The sequence below is a fragment of the Erithacus rubecula genome, assembly GCF_903797595.1.
Source record: "Erithacus rubecula genome assembly, chromosome: 11".
NCBI lineage: Eukaryota > Metazoa > Chordata > Aves > Passeriformes > Muscicapidae > Erithacus > Erithacus rubecula.
This window is the reverse complement of record NC_136663.1, coordinates 8,272,380-8,291,950: the sequence shown is the minus strand read 5'-3', so window position 1 is coordinate 8,291,950 and position 19,571 is coordinate 8,272,380. Positions and strand designations below refer to the sequence as shown.

The 19,571-nt window shown below is 46.2% G+C and overlaps 1 protein-coding gene across 1 annotated transcript; it reads left to right on the top strand.

Annotated features, from left to right (window-relative positions):
* Positions 1-2,309: 2,309 nt before the first annotated feature.
* Positions 2,310-18,178, top strand: EIF2B5 (eukaryotic translation initiation factor 2B subunit epsilon). Its single transcript, XM_079315051.1, has 16 exons — positions 2,310-2,506; positions 3,596-3,720; positions 4,079-4,264; positions 4,361-4,538; positions 5,736-5,816; positions 6,480-6,557; positions 6,638-6,950; positions 7,565-7,710; positions 7,998-8,133; positions 8,593-8,694; positions 9,335-9,442; positions 9,992-10,082; positions 10,862-10,985; positions 13,632-13,757; positions 15,242-15,352; positions 16,458-18,178. The coding sequence occupies exons 1-16, from the start codon at positions 2,354-2,356 to the stop codon at positions 16,521-16,523; spliced, it is 2,124 nt and encodes a 707-aa protein (XP_079171177.1). The 5' UTR covers positions 2,310-2,353; the 3' UTR covers positions 16,524-18,178.
* Positions 18,179-19,571: the final 1,393 nt, after the last annotated feature.

Below are 19,571 nucleotides of genomic sequence, written 5' to 3'. Positions count from 1 at the left end.
AGAAAATGTTTGGCCTGGGTGCTGCTGACCCGCAAGTTCATGGTGAGACCAAAGGGAAACGTGTCTGCAAAGCCTGAGGAATATTTATCAAGCTGATTTTGAGTTTAGTTCATTAGCAATTACCTTGATTTGTCTTCTCCTGTTCTTGCCAATTTACCAGGGCGACGTCTTGGATACTTGCCTCATTTGGAGAGAACAGGATGTAATTAGCCAGATAATCTGCTGATTCCCCCGTCAACCTCTCTGTGCCCGGTCCCAACACACACAGCGGCTGTGCAGGCTGGATCAGACCTGATTTCTGGTGCTGTTTATGCACTTTGTGCCACATAGGCAGGAACTAAGATGCTGTCCTGCCCTCAGGCAATGACAAATCCACCTCTTGGATCACTCCTAAGGCTGTAACCCCTGGGCTGAAACCATCTGGGAGCTTTCTGGGGTTAGTTCCTTTGCCAGGACAACAGAACTCCCAAGGGAATGCAGATTCCTATTTTTGAAAAGGATGGAGATGATTTATTTCCCATGGGCATTTCTATTTTCTTACAGTGTCCACCCTTGCTGCTTTTTTCCAGACCACTAACTAAGGTCAAGCGGCTCAGCCGCGACTTGCAGCACAGCAAGGGCTCAGTCACAAGTCACTGGGCACAGATGGCACCACGCAAGTGATGCCTGAACATTTTAACTGCTCAGGGAAATTTCAGGGAATACCCAATGCTGCAGAGTCCTTCAGGAGACAGAGGAGACTTTGTTTTCTACATCAGTCCTGCAATTCTGTCGATGGGGAGGAATACTGCATGTTGCCTATTACAGCTTTCTTCTCTTTACTAAAGACCCCTCAGCAATGTCAGGGGGCTGTACAGCACTGCCCATGATATTGGGGTACTGCTGTAGGTCTGTGGTTAAGTGGTGCCTCCATTAATTTCCCTCCCTCAGGTTGGAAAGGCCATACTGTGTGCCTTGGGCTGATAAGCATGTGCCACCTTCCGCCCTTGGGAGAGGCCCTGCCACAGAGGTGGGGGTGAAAATGCCCTGTGTTTCTCTCAGACCACAGCTGAATTTGAGATTCTGAGTCTTTGGCTTGTCACTCAGTAACAGATGATAGCAGCAAGGACCAGAGCAAGGTGTCACAGTGGGTCGGTTTGTGGGGGCCGAGGGGCAGCAAGAGGCTGGTGAGGTGACAGAACAGGGGCTGTGAATGCCTGTTCCAGGTGGAGAGGGACAGAAGTGTGACAATGAGGCAAGGCAGCAGCACCAGGTCCTGCAGCAGCCAGCACTGGAAAGGGCTCTCCTGCTGCCAGGCTCAGGACTCTCCACTGTCCTTCGGCTGCCATCCCTTTAGGAGCTCCCTAGGAAGGTCTTTCAGCCTGTTCTCCTGGTTATGAGTGCAAGGTTATCACACAGCTCTTCCTCGGTGATAAATGAGCAGGTGACGGCGCTGTGTGAACTGTGCCAGGTAAGTCCTGCAGCCCTGGGACCGGCGGCAGGGAAAGGCAGCAAGGAGAGGGCAGGTTTCTGTGCTGAGGGAAGGGTTCTGTGCTGAGGGCAGGGTTCTGTGCTGGAGGCTGTACACGGCCCATCCCATTCTGCAGACCAGGGTAGTACTGAAGCACAATCAGAGCTGTGAGGACAGAGCCTGGGCTGGGGCAGGAATGGCTGGAGGGGATGGGGATCCACGGAACTGACGGAGTCCGAGCAGGAGGACAGCCAGACACCAGCACTGCACCATCCCACTGCTTCACCGAGCTGAGGGGAACAAAAATGCCACCCGAGCCCTCAGAAAACACATCTTCTTTCCTCCCATCCACTCTGGAAGGGTCTCTGAGCGGGCTCTGAGGGGTCCCTCAGGGTTTTGGGGACAGCTTTGTGATGGCAGGTGTGAGCCGTGCACTGACGGGCTGCTTCACATCAAGGCTGTCCTTTGCAGAAGGAGCGTCTGAACATTTGGAAACGCAGCACAAACACGTCGCTGCTAGGAAGTGTATCAGAAAACATCACTGCTTCCAAAACCAGACACCACCAGGGTCATATCAGAGCACTACACACACCCCGAGGCCACCTGTCTGTGGGGACATTCGGGCCTTTCCCAGGCGGGTCCCGGCCGTGCCCAGCTCTGGCAAGAAGCTGCGCTGCTCTATCCCCGCTCCTGAGGCGGTGCAACGGCGGATCTTCGCCACAGAGGTGATGTTGGGAGGAGGGAGATGATGGGGAGGCAACGAGCGGCTCTCGCCCCGTTCCCGCCCCGCTCCCGCCCCGCTCCCGCCGGGACGCGCCGCCCCGCGCTGTTGTGTCCCCGCCGGGCGCCCGTTGCCGCTCCCGTCGCGAGCGGAAGCGGAAGCGGCGGCGGCCGCGTGCGGCGATGGCGGCCCGCGGTACCGCGCGGCGCGGGGCGGGCGGGGGGTCCGCCCGCGGCCCCGACCCGCAGGAGGAGCCGCCGCCGCCGCTCCAGGCCGTGCTGGTCGCCGACAGCTTCAACCGCCGCTTTTTCCCGATCTCCAAGGACCGGCCGCGGGTGAGAAATCCCCTGTGGGTGCTGCTGCCTGCGCCGCGCCGGTGCCGCGTGTCCCGGTGTGCACCGTGCCCAGGAACGGGGCTGGGTCGGGAGGGGGCGAGGCCCCCCCGGCCCCTCGGGTTCGGGCATCCCTCGCTGCGGCTTCTCCCACCCTCCTGCGCTCCGACAGTTCCCGCCCGTGGGAGTTTCTGTCACCGCTGGAGAGGCAGCGAGGGTCTAATCGCTGCCTTGGTGCTGCCCGCTTTTCCATATGGCGTGGCGAGCTGCGTCTCTGGCTGGTGCAGGACTGGCAGCAGATTTAGACAGGCTCGTTTCTGATAAAGGAAAGAAACAAAATCTTGGCCCTTGCCAGCTGTAATGCCTGAAAGAATATGGCCAGAAATGGATGGGGGTAGTACTTCAATTATCCAGCTCAAAAGGCGGTGTGTTAAAGGAACATAAAAAGCTACTGGAGACTTTAGGTCTGAACAATTATCTTACCTCTTTTGCTGATTGAGTGTTGGTGGTGCTTGTAATTATACACGCGAGCTCAGGCCTGAGATGAAATAGCACCAAAAATGAATTAAGGAATGGTGTGCCATCACTCAGGTGTGACTCAGTAACTCAGTTTAAAAGTGTGAGTTGAATCTCAAGTTAAGAGAGCGCTTACTTCACTTTAGGTTGAGCTTTTTTTCCCCCTTGTTTAATTCTGGACGCTCATATTCCTGTGGCTTCATCATTCGTGTCTGACAGGTTTTTCTTGAAACAGTTAAAGTCTGAGTCAGGGAATTAGCGCTTTAAATTTTTTTCCATCTCTGTCATTCCAAGACTCTGAGTCTCCTTGACCAGTTTTCAGTGGTAACTTCACTTTTTTTATACCTTTATTTTAGGAACTGAGGATTAGTCCCTAAAAAATCACAAATTAGCTCTTATGGTTTAGGTCAGCTCTAAAAGATTTTTATAAAACCTGGTGGAGCAGTTGCTTGTGTTATGTTTCTGATACTATTGATGACATTGTATCCTCCAGTTGGAAGGGGCTGTTGCTGATGTTGGGGTACTGAGTGTTTGTTCAATTATCTATATGTTTTTTTGTTTTGTTTTTTTTTTCAGGCTCTTTTACCTATGGCAAATGTGGCCATGATTGACTATACCTTGGAGTTCCTAACAGCGACTGGAGTGGAAGAAACTTTTGTTTTCTGCTGTTGGAAGTCAGCTGAGATAAAAGAGCATTTGCAGTAAGAATATCTTCTTTTTAGTTTTATCATGGAAAGTATTCTCCTAAGCCTCAAAAGCCTCGCTGATTCTTATGAAAACTGTAAGAGACACCCTTTCAGCAGTGGTCTCCTAATATATCTCAGAAAAGACCTTTCCTGCTGTGTAGGAGGCTGGTTGTGCAGCGAGTTAAAACAGTTGAATGTTGTGAACTGCTCCTCCATTCACCTTCTGAGTGTACCCGAGCCTGGCAATAGCTGGCTCACTGTCACGGGATGCTCCTTGCATCCCCTTACAGCTGTGCACTGGGACACTGTGTCCTCGTGTGTCTGTAGGAACAGTCTCTTCATGCCTTTCTTAAGGTTTTTTCCCTTCTTGCAGAAAATCCAAGTGGTGCCGGCACACGTCTCCCAATGTGGTGCGCTTTGTCACCTCGGAGCTGTACCGCTCCCTCGGTGACGTGCTGCGAGACGTGGATGCCAAGTCCCTTGTTCGTTCCGACTTCATCCTTGTCACTGGTGATGTGGTGTCCAACTTCAACATATCCAAAGCCCTGGAAGAGCACAAGTAGGTGCTGGAAGAATGAATGCTTGCCTGGTGTGCTGAGACTGCGCTCTGTAGCTCTCTGGGGATTGTTCTCATTGTTCTGCCCTCCTTTTTCAGGTTGCGCCGTAAGATGGAAAAGAATGTGTCTGTGATGACGATGATATTCAAGAAGTCCTCGCCTGGCCACCATGCCAGGTGCAAGGAGGATGACATTGTTATTGCTATGGACAGTGCCACAAACCGTGTCCTTCACTACCAGAGAACGCAGGGGCTGAAACGATTCCGCTTTCCTATGGTGCGTTGGAACCTGGCAGGTGGAAAGGGCGGTGGTAGTGAAGCAGCCCATCCAAGGAGATCCTCCTTGAATGAGGGCAGGGGAACTGTCCTAGCTGCTCCTCTTGGAGGAAGGAACTTGGGATAAACGGGGTTTTTTTCCCCTTAATCTTTATTTGAGGCTTGGTGAAATTGTGCTGGGGAAATGCATGTTTGTGACTCATTTCAGTTTGAACATGAGGCAGACGTGTTTCTTACAGTTCAGGTTTTGTCCTTTATTTCCTTTCCATGATGTAAAACAAGGGAAGGAGATTATTTGTGCTATCTCAGGGGCTCCCAAATTGATGTGCATATACCACTACCATACACAGACCATTTTTACAAAATCATTGAAGTTGGAAAAGACCTCTGAGGTCAAAGTCCAACCTTTGATCACCACCTTATCAACCAGACCATGGCATATCCAGTCATTTCTCGACCACCTCCAGGGGTGGGACACCAGCACCTTTCTGGGCAGTCCATTCCAGTGTTTAACATCCCTTTCCTTTTTGAAGTGTTGTTGAGCCTGACATGGGCTGCAATTACAGACATGCAAGGAGTGGTACCTCCTGTTACCTGTTTGTTCACCTAATAATGTAGTAAATGCTCTGTAAATGTCTGTGGGGACACTTTCTCCATGAGATAGATGGACTAGTTTCTTTCTTCAACTCAGAACTAAGGCTGTGATTGTATAATTTTCATCCCCAAATCAGTAATCGGGAGGTTATTTCATGTCTTCAAATAGAAGTACAAATCACCATAGGAAACCAAAAAGGAAAAAACAAAAGAAACAAAACCCAACAACACAAAACTGACCCACAGTTGCAAAAAGTGTATTTGGATTTATCAGTGTTGTTTTGGGTTTTTTTTGTACACTTGTACCTCCCAGAGACTGAGGTAAGGAATCTTCTGGAAGAAAAGTGATTGTTGGAGGTACAAGCTCTTTGTGGGAGACCTGCACTTTGTAAGGGCAGGGGCAGTCTGCTGGCTGACACTCAGCTCATTGTGTGACCAGTCTCTGCCTGCCAAGATTGGGTCTAGTGTAGATTGCAGGTTTCTCTGATCCTCAGAACTTCAGCTACTTTAATAATTCAGTCAATACTGCCCCTGGCTTATGGAAGGCTTTGGGGTTCAATAATGCATGAGGCACTCAGGTCATCTGAATTTTTTCCTCTTTCAGAGTCTGTTCCAGAACTCTATTGAGAATGTTGAGGTGCGCCATGACTTGCTGGATTGTCATATCAGCATCTGCTCTCCACAGGTGAGCCCTGCCCTTCCAAAATTCAGTCTGCACTGCTCCCTTGGTGCTGCTGTGTGCAGGGTGTGTGTGGCCTCAGTACCAGGTTTGGATAACAGAACTGGCTGAGCTGAGGGCCTGGGTGATCATGTGGTGCTGCTGTGTGAAACATATGGGGGCTCAGCCTGTTTTTGGCATCCACTGCTCAAGCCCAGGCAGAACTACATGGTGGATGCATCCAGAGACTGTCTAGTTTGGCACAGAATGAAAGTATTCCAGAAAATAAGTGATTTTACTTGGGGTGTAGTAATAACTGTAGCAGAGGTGGTGGCTGTGCTGTGGAGAAGTGTCAGTACCAGAAGCTGGTACCGTGTTAGGGTAACATTCAGGGTTATTCCAGCTAAGTTTTGCTAACATACCTTCCAGATATGATAAAGTTTGTCTGCAGCCTTCTTTGGGGGTGAAACTACAAAGTAGGGCTGGGCAAATTGCTTGGAAATGCTGAAGCAATGTCTTGCCCCTTTTGGAAACCAGAATCTGTTCATGGATTCTGGAGGAGTAGGAGGAGATGGGAGGGTCAATATTCCTAGCATGAGTCAGAGCTTTATTCAAGGCAAGACCATCACTTTCCCATTTTGTATAACGTGACTTTAACTATGTTATTTCCATGTACTTTATTCCTGGCAGGTGGCTGAACTGTTCACAGACAATTTTGACTACCAGACACGGGATGACTTTGTGCGTGGTCTTTTGGTGAATGAGGAGGTAAGGAGAGGGTTGTTACAAGGCAGATCCTGTCACTTTGCCTTAGAAAACCTTCTGATGTGCTGCTGCCTGTCTGCCAGGTCCTGGGGAACCAGATCCACATGCATGTAACAACAGAAGAGTATGGTGCTCATGTATGCAACCTGCTGATGTACGAGGCTGTGTGCTCTGACATCATCCGGCGCTGGGTTTATCCTCTCACTCCAGAGATGAACTTCACTGATGACAAGAGCCAGAGTTACACCCACTCTAAACACAACATTTACCGAGGGGTGGATGTGAGCCTTGGCCACGGCAGCGTGCTGGAAGAGAACGTGCTGATCGGGCAGGGAACGGTCATTGGCAGCAACTGCTTCATCACCAACAGTGTTATTGGGCAGAACTGTAGGATAGGTGAGTGCAAGAATGGGGAATGTGCCAGCCTTGCCAGGCCAGGGCACACATTTGTTGGGATTCAGTTTTTAAGGTGTGTTTGGCACTGAGAAAAGGAGAAAAGCTTGGCTTTCCAACAGAGGAAATAGATTAAAGTTTTCAGGGTACCATAATAAAGCTGGAAAGTACTTCATGCAAATGAGTTGTTTCAGCAGCAGAGAATGCATGACCTTTACTGATCTGGATTTATCAACCACCAACATCCTGCAAATGAGGGACATCTGTCCCTATTTTCATGAGCTGTTTCCTAGTAGCTCACTCCTAACTTTGCTCCCTCCTAGCTCACTCCTTTTTTAGTCTTGGCTGGATTTTCTATTTTTCTTATGATTTGGCTGTGTTTGTCCAAAACTGAGATGTCAGTTGTTACTCTCAAGTTTCTGTAGAGAACAAGTTTGTCTTCCAACTTTGAGTAAGAAGTGGATTTAGGTCTCTGAGGCAAATTTTCCCTTGTCATCTAACATCCATCATGCATCAAGGGCATTGGGAAGTCAGTAAGATGCTTCCTAGTGGACTCAGCAGTGCCAGAGCACCAGACAGGCTTCCTCAACATATTTGTACTTGGTGGTTTATAACAGGTGATAAAGTCACATTGGATGGAGCTGTTCTGTGGGACCGAGTGCACGTAGCAGATAATGTGGAGATTCATCATTCTGTTATCTGCGATGGGGCTGAAGTGAAGGAGAAAGTGAAGCTAAAGCCTCGCTGTGTCCTCTCTTCTCAGGTGAGCTGACAGATGTCTGTTCTGCTTTCTGCCTCTCTTGGCAGGTTACTCATCTTACACTCTACTATTGCAGAACACAGGGCTGCCCCAAGCCTTTTTGCAGAGGTGGAGACTGTGCTACTGCTCCCACCCTTCTCTTCCCTTTGCTTGGCTGGGGCAGTATAGTATGGAATGAAGCACTGCTGGTGTCCTCATTTATACTTGTTAGTGACAGCTTTCTGGAGCTGCTGGTGGAGGTATAAGGGGGCAGAGTGTTTTTCATTAAGATACATTTCACATGTTTTCAGGTAGTAGTAGGTCCTGGCATCACTCTCTCTGAGGGCACAGTGATCTCTCTGCACCCCCCAGATGAGGAAGAAGAGGACGATGACCAGTTCAGTGATGATTCTGGCGTGAACAAGGAGAGCAAAGTGAAACTGAAAGGTATGAGAGACTCTGTCTCCATGCACTAAAGCTATGCAGGTTTTGTTTTCCATTATCTTTTGGGGTCTTTACCAGCACCATTCCAGAGACTGCAGTGCCAGGGTGGAGCTTAATGCTGCATGCAATCTGGAATCTCTGTGTTTTCATCAGGACAAGCAAGGATACTCAGTTATGTCCAAGGGCTTTGTCCTTGTGAAGTACTGTTGCTACAGTGTGGGTTTGTCAAGGGATCCAAACATGGTCTGCCAAATGTTGCTGTCGTAGGAAGGAGTAAGTAAGTCACTTGTCAAGGCATGTGAGAAAATCAAAGCTGAAATCCATATGCATCTGCAGGAATCCCAGCTCCCTCTTGATGAAGGCTATTTAGGGGCAGTAATATGCAGGCTACACCAGTCTATTTCAGGTTTGCCTGTAAGCAGATCCAGTACATCCACACTCTGATTGCTGATTCTTTTTCAGGTTACAATAAAAAGGATGTAGGCTCAGAGGGCAGAGGCTATCTCTGGAAAGCAGATGACAAGAATGAAGAGGATGAAGAAGAGCAGAGACAAAGCCTGTGGGGTGAGGAAAAGTTTAGTATGGTCACCTAGGGATGAAAAGACAGGTGTTTGTTGAGGAAACTGGCCAAGTGGGATGCTGGTAATTGTGTCTAGAATGAGACCTGGGCTTTGGGAAACAGACTGGCTCCAGATGACAGCTTTGTGTGGAGGGAAGGTGAGAGGTAAAAGCAGGTCATGGATCAGATTCTCTCTACCTGTGCTGTGTGGAAGGTGTTGGTTAGATATTTGCCTTGCAGTAGCACACAGAGCTGTCTGTGCTGGGAATGCTGTACTATGGGACACCAGGCCCTCCCTCAGATGGGAATATGCTTTGGCTGTTCAGGGTGCTGCTGGATTTCTTCCTGCCAGTGGCAGTGTCTGCTGACATTGCTCCATTGTGAGTCAGCAGTCTGCACAAACTGCAGTTGCTTCTGTCCCTGTCCTTTGTTGTCTGCCTGCAGACTCCCAAAAAATCCCATTGTCCTAGTGCCAACAGTAGTGTTCCCTCTGCATCAAATATAATTATCTGGGCCTGTAAATAGAAGGTTGCAAGGACAGATAGTTGCTGACTTGGCTGGGAAGTCCCTGGGACACCTGGTTCCTCATGGCATGTGATAGTTGCAGCTTTTGAGGGCTGAATGCTGCATCTTCTCCTTCCTCAGGCCCAGCTGTGCACTCAGAGGAAGAGAGTGAATCTGACAGTGACCTGAGCATGGGCTCTGAGGAGCCAGACAGTCGGGCAGCTTCCCCTCAGCTGGATGACATCAAAGGTGAGATGGGCTCTGAAGAAGTACAGTGGCTCTGTAGATAATGCAGTGTGTGAGGTTTGTGCTGCTTTCTCTGGGAAAATTTGAAATATTGGAAAATCTGTGCACCTCTATGATACCTTGTTTCCTGATCTCACTTCCTGCATTTTCTACAGAATTCTTTAATATTCCCTGTATCACTGCTGGGTTAACCCAAGACAGTCAAGGATGAGAAACTAGACAAAGACAAAATCTTTGTCAACTAGACAAAATCTTTCTCATTTCTCATTACTGGACCTTCACAAAAGAGACCTCTAAAAGCCTGCATAGGTAAATAGCTTTGTAGTGGTTTCTGTGGGTACATCAATATTTAGTAGGTGGTTTCCTTTGTTTGAATTATATCCCACTATTTATAAGTATAGTTGCTGTGGGTTTGTGTCAGCTTACAGAGAACAAATAGACATCTGTGTCAGAATGCTTTTTTTTGTGAAGGGCATCATTCCTTTGATAATGAGCAATTTGAAGAATCTCTGCTTTTCTGTCATGTCTAACTGCCTGTTCTTTCTTCATTAGTTTTCCAGAATGAGGTTCTGGGTACATTACAAAGGGGTGAAGAAGAAAATATTTCCTGTGATAACCTGGTCCTGGAAATCAACTCCCTGAAGTGAGTTGGGGGATGTCTTTAGGGATCCTTGGGGTGTCCTTAGGGATATTGTCCCTTTTGCTGAACAGTTGGAATTGACAGCAGGTGTGTCAAAAGAAGAGGAGAAACCATGTAAATGTCCAATGTTAGACATGTTATCAGTATGGAGCATGAGAAATGCAGCTTAGACTTCATGACTGAATGACAGCAGGAGTTGATGGAGAGCACCAGCTGCATATCTAGCATCCTTGGTGGTTGGGCTTTTCCTGCCCCACCTCTGTAGCAAGATATTAAATTGCTGCTAAACAACTGTGGACTGCAGAGAACAGGCCAGTTCTTGGCACAACTGCCTGGAAGTTCATACAGGGTCTGCTGCTCTCAGCATTGCAGCATTCAGCCAGCTGCCTGCAGCTGGGGCTGTGCTGTAGTGTGGCTTGTCCACAGTATTTTTGCAGCAGCAAGTCTAGAACACATAATCAGAGTGCCTTTTATCTAGTGTTTGTCAAATCCAAACTTGTGTGCCTTCTTTTGTGCAAGAGCACTCTGGTAAAGTGAGGGTGCTGTCCCTGCAGCAGCTTGTTCCAATTGTGATAATAGATTTTCAGGACTTTCAGGATTTTCAGATTTTTCTGTGAATGCAAAGTGAATTTATTGTCTGAATATTTGGAAAACGAAATAACCAAATAAAAAATAGGTTGTGAAAATGAAAATCAGATTTTCTGCTCTATCTCTGAATAGCCACAGTCTGCAGTGATCAGACAGTGTGAAATGTTGATGGTTTTTTGCCTTTTTCATTGTAGGTATGCATATAACATTGGCCTGAAGGAGATGATGCAGGTGCTCAGTAAAGTGATCCTGGAGTTCCCACTGCAGCAGCTGGATGCAAACCTGGACTCCCAGAACTATTTCTCAGCATTACTTCCTGTGAGTCCTGCTCCATTTGACTCTTCTTTGAGCTTGTCTCCTAATGTGTAGCAATCTTTCTGTGTGTCCTAGGTAGATCTGACTGAGAAATCTCTTTGTTTAAGCCTGGAGCCACTTGAACTCCTCGAGTTCATGAGCCTCTTTGACTTCTATAGAAGTAAAAATTAACTGAAATTGTTGTTCCTCCTTGACAGAGCTCAGCTGAGATTATAGGTGTGGGAGCTCTACTTCAGTGCTTGTGGTTGTTTCTGTTGCCTGTGTGAGACAGTAGAAGTGCATCATTTGTAAAAGAGAAGGTGTCTTAGAGATGTCTTTACAAGCTTGCATTCCAGCAACTTGGTTCCAGTCTGTCTCAAGTCCTGTCCCTGGGGCAGGAATTACAGTTTTGGCTGTCATGTTTTGCATGTACTTCCTGATGGTGTTCTGTGCTGCTGGTAGGTGTGAAATTATCTTGGTGTTGAGACTGTCCTTCTGACAAGATCACAGACCTCTTTGAAGTTGTTAGAATATCATTGACCAGATTTGATGAAAGGTGAATCCACCTTCCTTTCTCCAGACTGTAGATTGTTCTGAGGAGTTATCTATGTAGAGTCAAAGCCTGAGAAATTGTGATAGTGTCCATAGGGTTCTCTGTGAGGTAACTCTTCACATTTTTCAGTGTTTTATCAAATCCACAATGCAACTTTCTAATTCTCCAGTTTAGATTTTTATGAAACTCCCAATATAGCCTCTGATATATTTTTCATGCTTAGAGGATGTTTTGCCTAGGGACTCTGTGGGCCTGAGCCCTACTATCCCCATTAGCACCAGTTACAGTGCAGTGCATGTTCTCAACTTTACATGGTATATTTTTTCTTCTTTTCCTTTTCCAGCAGCAGGCACACTGAATTGAGTCCTGGGGTTGTGAGTGTTTTCTTTATAAATAACCTGCTTTCAGAAGCAATAGCTTCTGGTTAGATTTATGCCTGCTTATGATTTAAAGGTGTTAATAGAAAGATATTACAAAGTGTTTCTTAGCCTGGAAGGAACTTTCCAGTAGCTTTACTGCAGCTGAAGTGAAGATTCCAAAGAGTAATAAGAATGAGGAGATGGGGAGAATTGTAAGAATGGGGTAGAGGAGGGAAGAGTGTTTAGCATTAAGCATTTTGCTAAAATACCTCCTGTAAATGTGCCACAGAACCCTCAGTTGTTTTATTGTGATACCATAAAGTCAGGATCATTCTGTGCCATTACTGTTGTTCCTTAAACCAGTTAATGTACCACTGTACAGAGGAGTTTGTTTGTACTAATCCCCTTCTTTGTTTCTACTTGAAGCATGCAAATTCCAGCATGGTTGCATAGCAAATGTGTCTGAAGAGGTGATGGAGTGCAGTACTGCAGAGTAGATGAGCACTGTTTCCTAGCCCAGGCTGCCTTTGGTAGTCCACACCAGCCTGGACTAGCTCCATACCCTGGGTTATAGCTCCACTGTGTGTCCTGGAGCTCTTCCTCTCTCAGGTCTACTGCCTGTTAGCAATTATCCAGTATAATGCTGATTAACCCCAAATGTAGGTGACTCAAAGCTTGTTCCTCACACCCCAAGCCCCTGTGAATTTTCAGTTTCCCTTCAAAACAGACCAGATGTGTTCTGTAAGGAGACACTGCTGAAGCCACAGCCACCCTGTGTACCTGTGCAGGTGTAGTTTCAGGATCGACTGCTGTTGAACTACTCCATTTAAAAATATGTGGAACTCTGATTTAATTTCCTACTATGTTTTTGTAGGATAGTCAGGTCATGATGTGGCCAATAAAGAATTTTTATGTCTTATCCAAGTTCTGATGCCTTTTAAAATTTGTATGGACAGGGATCTAAGTATTATATCCTATCCCTGATTCAGGTCAGTCTGTGCTTTACAGAGCTCCCTAGTGCATATTTCCCAGATATGTACAAGTGAAAGAGCTGTGAGGGACTCAGAAATATTGTTTGAAGAGGCAGAACTAAAATCATTAAACTTAAGACTTCAAGAAAAATAAGCCTTGGAGGAGAGAGCAACTAATAGGGAAACAACTTCTTGCCCTTCATCCTTCTCACTCATTCCCTGCAGCAGGCTTCAGGATCCAAATGAGCCTTTAGACACACAGCAAATGTGTGATTTGCACTTAGGGGCTGCTCTGACATGTTCCTGTTTTAGTGGTGGTTGTTTTTTACTGTTCACTTCTACTCAGCTGGTAATTAACCTGGCATTATCTTTTTCTGTGTTTCCCTATTTGTCCTTCTGCTTTGAAGGAAAATTCCACTGAAATGTCAGCTGCTCTGTGGGGGGAGGCTGTGAGTATTATGTAGGTATCTCTCCTTATCAGTCTGCAGTGAAGAGATTTTGTTTGAATACCAGACTCCACTGAACACATTTACTGTGATGATCTGATATTCTATCCAGAGAGGCAAAAGCAAGAAAGCTAATAGATATTCTAAAAGCTTAGTAAAACCAGGTTCTGACCTCACATGTGAGACTCAATAGCATCTGTTTCATGGACAGAGAGGGTCAGCTGAGTAGTTTCAAAAAATGCTTCCTTGGGTCACTTTATTTGTGTAATACAGCTGAGACACAGGGCTGAGTGCACCCATCCATTTCAGCTCAGGAGCTCTTCTGTCTTTTCTCCCTGCAGCTGTTGAAGAACTGGACCCCATTGTTTAAGAACTACATAAAACGGGCATCAGATCACTTGAATGCCTTATGTGCCATTGAGGAATTCTTCTTGGAACATGACAGTCTCTGCACATCAATAGCTAAAGTGAGTATCCACTCCCAAATCTGTTTTTGCTAGATTCACAGTGGAATGCATCCTATTTACATCATCATTTCTCTGCTTTCTGGGAGAGAATTTTGGGGTCTCGGTGGAGAGGGTGTGTAGAAAATCCATCTATAACAATTTCTTAAAAAAAAAAAATTTCTGTGTCTGCCTTTGCCTCTGAGGGAGCACAGCTGAGGGTGAGTATTAATTACCAGCCTGCAGCCTGTGGGGAGCTATTATTTTGCAGCTTCCAACATAGATGCCCTTGTTGTGTGACGCAGGAAGAGGCAAGGCCAGAGACTCACTCTAGGAAGAGCTTCACTTCATTTATCTCTCCATGGTCCCTGGGATCTCACTGCTAAATGGTTTATCCTGCTTTGGAGTGCAAAACAGAAAAGCTGGGAATAAAAATGGAATTTTATTCAGGCTGAGCTAATTATGAAATTTGGAATAAAGGAAACCTGTCATGTGGCATATGTCTCCCTGCTTCTGAGAATTTTCATATATTCCTCCTCACTGTCCTTCACAAATATTTTGTCCCTCCATTCGGTCTGCCTTATCACATGGAGAGCATTTGACTTGGATTGCAAGGCTCCTTTAGCAGCAACTCAGGAAGCCCCTGTCTGTTCTGGAAGAGCTCTTCTAGAGCCTGCTTAACTCTTGATTCCTCAAGAACGAGTAATCCTAACTTTTACTACCAGTGCTTCTGGCTGATGGCAAAGCACTTAGGACTGGAGCCAAAAGCCTTCAGTTTGGTGAGCCAAAATGTCCTTGAATTACAGCAATTGTTTGGCATGTGTCCATTGTTCTAGGGGCCTGGGTTTCCCTAGAGGCTGGGAATTGAAGTGACACTTTCTATTTGGAGTTGGCAGCCAGCTTTGTTAGCGCTCTGCTGCGAGGAGACCAACTGCACAGTGCCCACTCTGCCTGAGCACAAAGGCACCCTGAGAGAGCCTGATCACATCTCCCCTGCTCAGGGGCAGGGGCTGGAGCTGAGAACGACCAATTGCTTTGACACCTGCCATAAGGCACTGCAGAGAGAAAGCTGGCAGGAGGAAGGAGCCTGGGGCAGAGCTGGATAGGTTCATGCTCCTCTGCACGTGTCACTGTTGTGTGCGAGCCTGCAGCAGTTGCTTGTTGGATGTGCTTTGGATACAGCGTTTGGGTTGCTTTTAAAGGAGAACTTAAGTCTTGAACTGTGACCCCTTGTTGCCCTGCTCTCAGTCATACCCAGCATCCTCAGAGCTGAAGCTGATAGGGCTTGAACTTTGACTCATTATGTGTCACAGCATCTGTCAGGAACATAAGGTTTGGTAGGAGAATCATGGTTATTTTTAACAGCAGAAGGAAAATGAAGCAGACTGAGTGCCTTCTGGTGAAGACAGAGCTGAGAGACACAGATTACGTGCAAACTTTGTACTTGGATGTGAGCTAGTCCCAAAAGAGTTTATAGAGAGCCTGTTGCTCTTTTCTAATTGATGCAGGTGTTGATGACATTTTACCAGCTGGAAATTCTGGATGAAGATGTAATTCTCAATTGGTTTTCTTTGCGGGACACGTCTGACAAAGGAAAGCAGCTTCGTAAAAACCAACGGGTGAGTCCCAGAGGTGTTGGGAGAGGCCACGGTGGGGGGAGAGAGACAGCAGCTGCTGAAAGAAACTTAGAGTGAAGTTTGGTGTCACTGTCACCTCCTGTGGAGCAGCTGCCATCACATGGTAGGCCAAGAAACACACCAGTGCACTGAACAATAAGCAAAACAAATTTGTTCTCCAGAACAGGCATTTCTGTGCATTCTGCCATAATTATTCTGTTTGGATGAGGAGTGGAGGTAGTATGAGGATTGTTTCTAGAGGAGTGGAGGTAGTATGAGGATTGTTTCTAGTGGACTTTCTAGTAGCACGAGGCCAGCACTTTCTGGAGTAGCAGCACGGCTTCTCTAAGCCAACACCCATTTGAAATGGGCTTTAGGCCAATGCCCTGTGTGCTGGCCCCATGCAATTCCTTTGAAGCTTTCATTCCTGGCTCAGCAGTCCCTTCACATATATTTCTAAGCATTTGCTGTACTGAGTGGTTTCATTTGGCTTCTGTTGCAAGGAGCTTATAAACTTCCCTCCTCCATCAGGCAGAACTTTGTGCTGCAGTTTGGCTGAGCTGTGTTCCAGTCCTCCTCCCTGGATCAGGAAGAGAAGTAGAGGGAAAAAAAAAGCCATCTGAACAACAACTTTGTTCAAGACCTTTGCAAAGTCAGCTATTAGTATAGGTCAACAGTGCTTTCAGCTGCTTGTTCAAGCCCAGTTAAAATGTAAAATGAGCTGCCTTTTAAATAGCAGTTTCTGAGGGACAAATTTTTTTTTCCCAGCAGAGTTTTCTTAACAGTTAAGGTGCAGCTGCTATCTCTCTGCCCTCAAGCTCTGAAAAACTCACAAACTTTTGTCTTTTTGCTGAGTGTTGGAGGGATTGTCTAACTGCAGGAATCTCCTTTAGGAATTTAATCAGTCCACATTTATCTGTGGCATCCCAGTTGTTTTTCACTTAATTGTCTGTCTCTCCCTCAGTTTCCCTCTATTTCTTGTTTCTTCTGGAAACACTTTCTCTTTCTTGTGCATGAGAGTGATGCTCACTCACACTGTATTTGTTGAGCATTTCCAGCATCTCTTAGGTGTCAGTTGTTACCCAATTACATTTCATTCTCTCTGCAGCTCCAGAAGTTTATCCAGTGGCTGGAGGAGGCAGAGGAGGAGTCGTCTGACGGCGACCAAGACTGACATGGTGGCTCAGCATGAGAAGAGGCTCTCACTGCCTTTCTGGGCCAAGTGGGCAGGGCAAGATCAATGCCAGTGCATGGTGTGTAGATGTGGGGCCTGACATCGAAGTGACTGACAATCCCATCATTAGTTCAGTTGTGTGTTCCCAACTTTGCCACTTTCCTCCCTCCCTCATTTGCACCTTATGTTGCAACCCAGTATAAAAACTATAAGGGAAAAGCAGGAGGCAGTGATACCTAAAATCCCTCTGGAGCCTGGATATGATGTACTATAAGCTATCTTTTGGGAGGTCCTTGTTACTAATACAAAGGGAGAGAGTAGATGCAAATGCATATTATGCCCCTGTAGATCTAACCATCAGGGTTGTGGAAGAGTGGTCATACAGCTAAGGTATTTGGAGTCATTGTTGCTTCCGGAGCTAAGGGAACTCCTGCTGAAGAGACACTGGCAAGATTGGTGAATAAGAGCATGTGGATTGGGATCTGGAGTGCAGGACTAGAATTCAGGAGTTCTTGTGCCTGGAGAAGATGCAGCTTTTCTGAGGATGCCCAAGGCATATTGCAGCCTAGAAGGCACTTCTGTGATCTTTCCAAAAGGGAAAATCTCTTGCCATCTGCCATGCTAGGATCTAACACAAATTGCACAGTAGAGCTGGTTAAACCATGTGTTTCCCGTGCTGTAGAACTGGAGGTGATGTGTGCTCAGCTTCCCCACGGGGTTGGTTGATGGTGGATGGCTGTACAGATCACCATTTCCTGCATGTGATCGTTCTTCTGTGCCCCCAGCTTAGCAGACATGTTTTAGAGAAGTGTCTGTTTCTTTATTTTTTTTAATGAAAAGGGAGCAGAGTTGCCTGGCTCCTCCTGCTGCACCAGCTACACTTGTGTTTTGCCCTGGGGGCATTGACTGCACCAGCTGCTTTGAGGAGAATGCAAGTTCCTAAGTTCTGCTCCAATGTGAAAAGGAGCGAATGGTATTTCCTTCAGCAGCACATGGTCTGTGTATCCACATGATTTCAGTTACATAAGCTTGCTTACTTTATGGCCATTTATTTATTTGAAATCTTCCCTCAGACAGCAGGGAAAGTGGTGCAAACCCACTGTGAGGCTCTGCAGCCACAGAGCAGCTCGGCAGGCAGCAGGAGTGAGTGTGCTCAACAATGTGTGACAGCAGCGAGGCCTTTAAGAACAGCTTACTTGGAAGTGTCACTGTGCTGTGTTCTCCCCTGCTCTCAAACAATGGAGTGAAAAGGGTGCTGCAACCATCAGCTTGTGTTCATAGGTGGGTTATTTGTTGGGTGTGCTGATCTTGCCTCTGCCCCTTCAGGAGGAGCATGGAATAAATCCTTTGCAGGGGGAAATGCACTGGAGCTGCCCACTCAGGATATTTACTTGGCTGTTCCGTGGTGCCACAATTGTCAGTGAGGGGACAGCATTAGATGCTGGAGACCAGGGATACTGCCTCTAAAAAGCTGATGTTCAGGCAGGGCCATCTTGTGCACTCACACTATCAGTTACCAGGACTGTGCATAAATGTCCTTGTTTTCTGACATTGCAAACTCAGTCTTGTAAATGTTGGGGAAATAGTTGGTATCTGAATTTTCTGTATCTGCCAATATTTAATTCAGGGAGCAAATAAAAACTATCCTGGTGTTACCAGCTTGTTTGCTTTTTTTGACTTGGAATTGTATGTCTCCAGTTTTACATGCCTGAGGAGGGCATGTGTAATTTAAATAACTCATCACTGCTTTTTCCTCAGATTTTAAGTACACAACAGGCAGGTAGGAAATCAGCACAGCATTGAATTGGTAAAAGTGTTCAATGGTAACTCATGACCCTGTTTGCAACTAGAGAACAATTCATTAAAACCTCTGAACTTGGAATCCTGAAGTGGGTGGGATTTGGTTTGGTACAGAATTATGTTGCAAAGATGAACCTTAAATCCAAAGAAATCTGTTATCTTTTGTCACTGTGGTAATTGGTGGGAATGTTGGCTGATGTGTCCTGCATTGTGCCCTCCTGATGCTGGGAAATAGGAACTGGCAGGGGCAGGGAAGGGCAGCTAGACAGCCCTTAGTAAAACCATTTACAAACCAGCTGCAAGACTTGGTAATTTTAAAATCTCCTTGGACATCTCAAATGGTTTTTTTTTCCTTTTACAGGGTAAAGATGGCTTAAGAATAAATTCAACATGTAGTACTGTAAATAGTTCAGATTTGCCAGAAGTTCATGATTACTTCTGCCAAGTAACAATTCCACCTTTGTTTTTTCCACATTCCTCCTTCCTTTGCTCCAACTTTGTGGTGTGAGCTGCTTTTTTACCTGGGAATTAAAAACCAAGGGGAGAATTTTGCTCTATGGCCACATCCTTCAGGCCTTAGTGGTGTGTGTGATGGGGTAGTTTTACAGATGCCAAGAATAGAGTGGCAAAAAGAAAACAAATTAGGACACCTGATAATCTCCAAGGTGGAGTTTTGGCATGGTGCAATATCCTAATGTACTGATACATGTGCTTTTTAAAGGAGCACTTATTCCATTGCTGAAGTGTAGGGTGGGCTTGGTGCTTTCTTGTTGCTTCAGTCAAGATGCTTTTTTGGTTAGAAGACTGGAAATGACATTTGAGATTGCTTTTAAGAGCAATCTTGAATGTGGAATCATTGGTACCCATCTCTGAGCAACATCAACAGTAAGTACTTTATTTTCCTAAGGCTATAATCAACTTGTCTGATTTCCCATCTGATAGGGATGGATGGATGGATGGAAGGAAGAAAGGAAGGAAGGAACCTGGTGTTCCTGTATCAAACTCATAACTTCAGTTAACAATAGTAACCCCTTTAAAAGAAGATAATAGTTTGGTGTTGCTTAAAGGTGTAACTGATGGAACTCAAGTATATCCACCTCTGCTTTGAGCTGTTCCAAGATGCACTAAAATGTCTGAAGCCTGTGTACTCTGTAATGAGAATCAATTTTATCAATACTGCAATTTTTAAGTTGCAATAATTGCAAAAATAAGCCAACAGGCAGTTCAGGAACTCTTTTTTGTGGACCT

What these genes read in the sequence shown, in the direction of transcription:
- EIF2B5 (XM_079315051.1), top strand. Translation starts at nt 2,354, where the DNA reads ATGGCGGCCCGCGGTACCGCGCGGCGCGGGGCGGGCGGGGGGTCCGCC. An exon ending in TCTCCAAGGACCGGCCGCGG is followed by an intron (nt 2,507 to 3,595) that starts GTGAGAAATCCC and finishes TTTTTTTTTCAG; the next exon opens with GCTCTTTTACCTATGGCAAA. An exon ending in GCAGAGACAAAGCCTGTGGG is followed by an intron (nt 8,695 to 9,334) that starts GTGAGGAAAAGT and finishes CTCCTTCCTCAG; the next exon opens with GCCCAGCTGTGCACTCAGAG.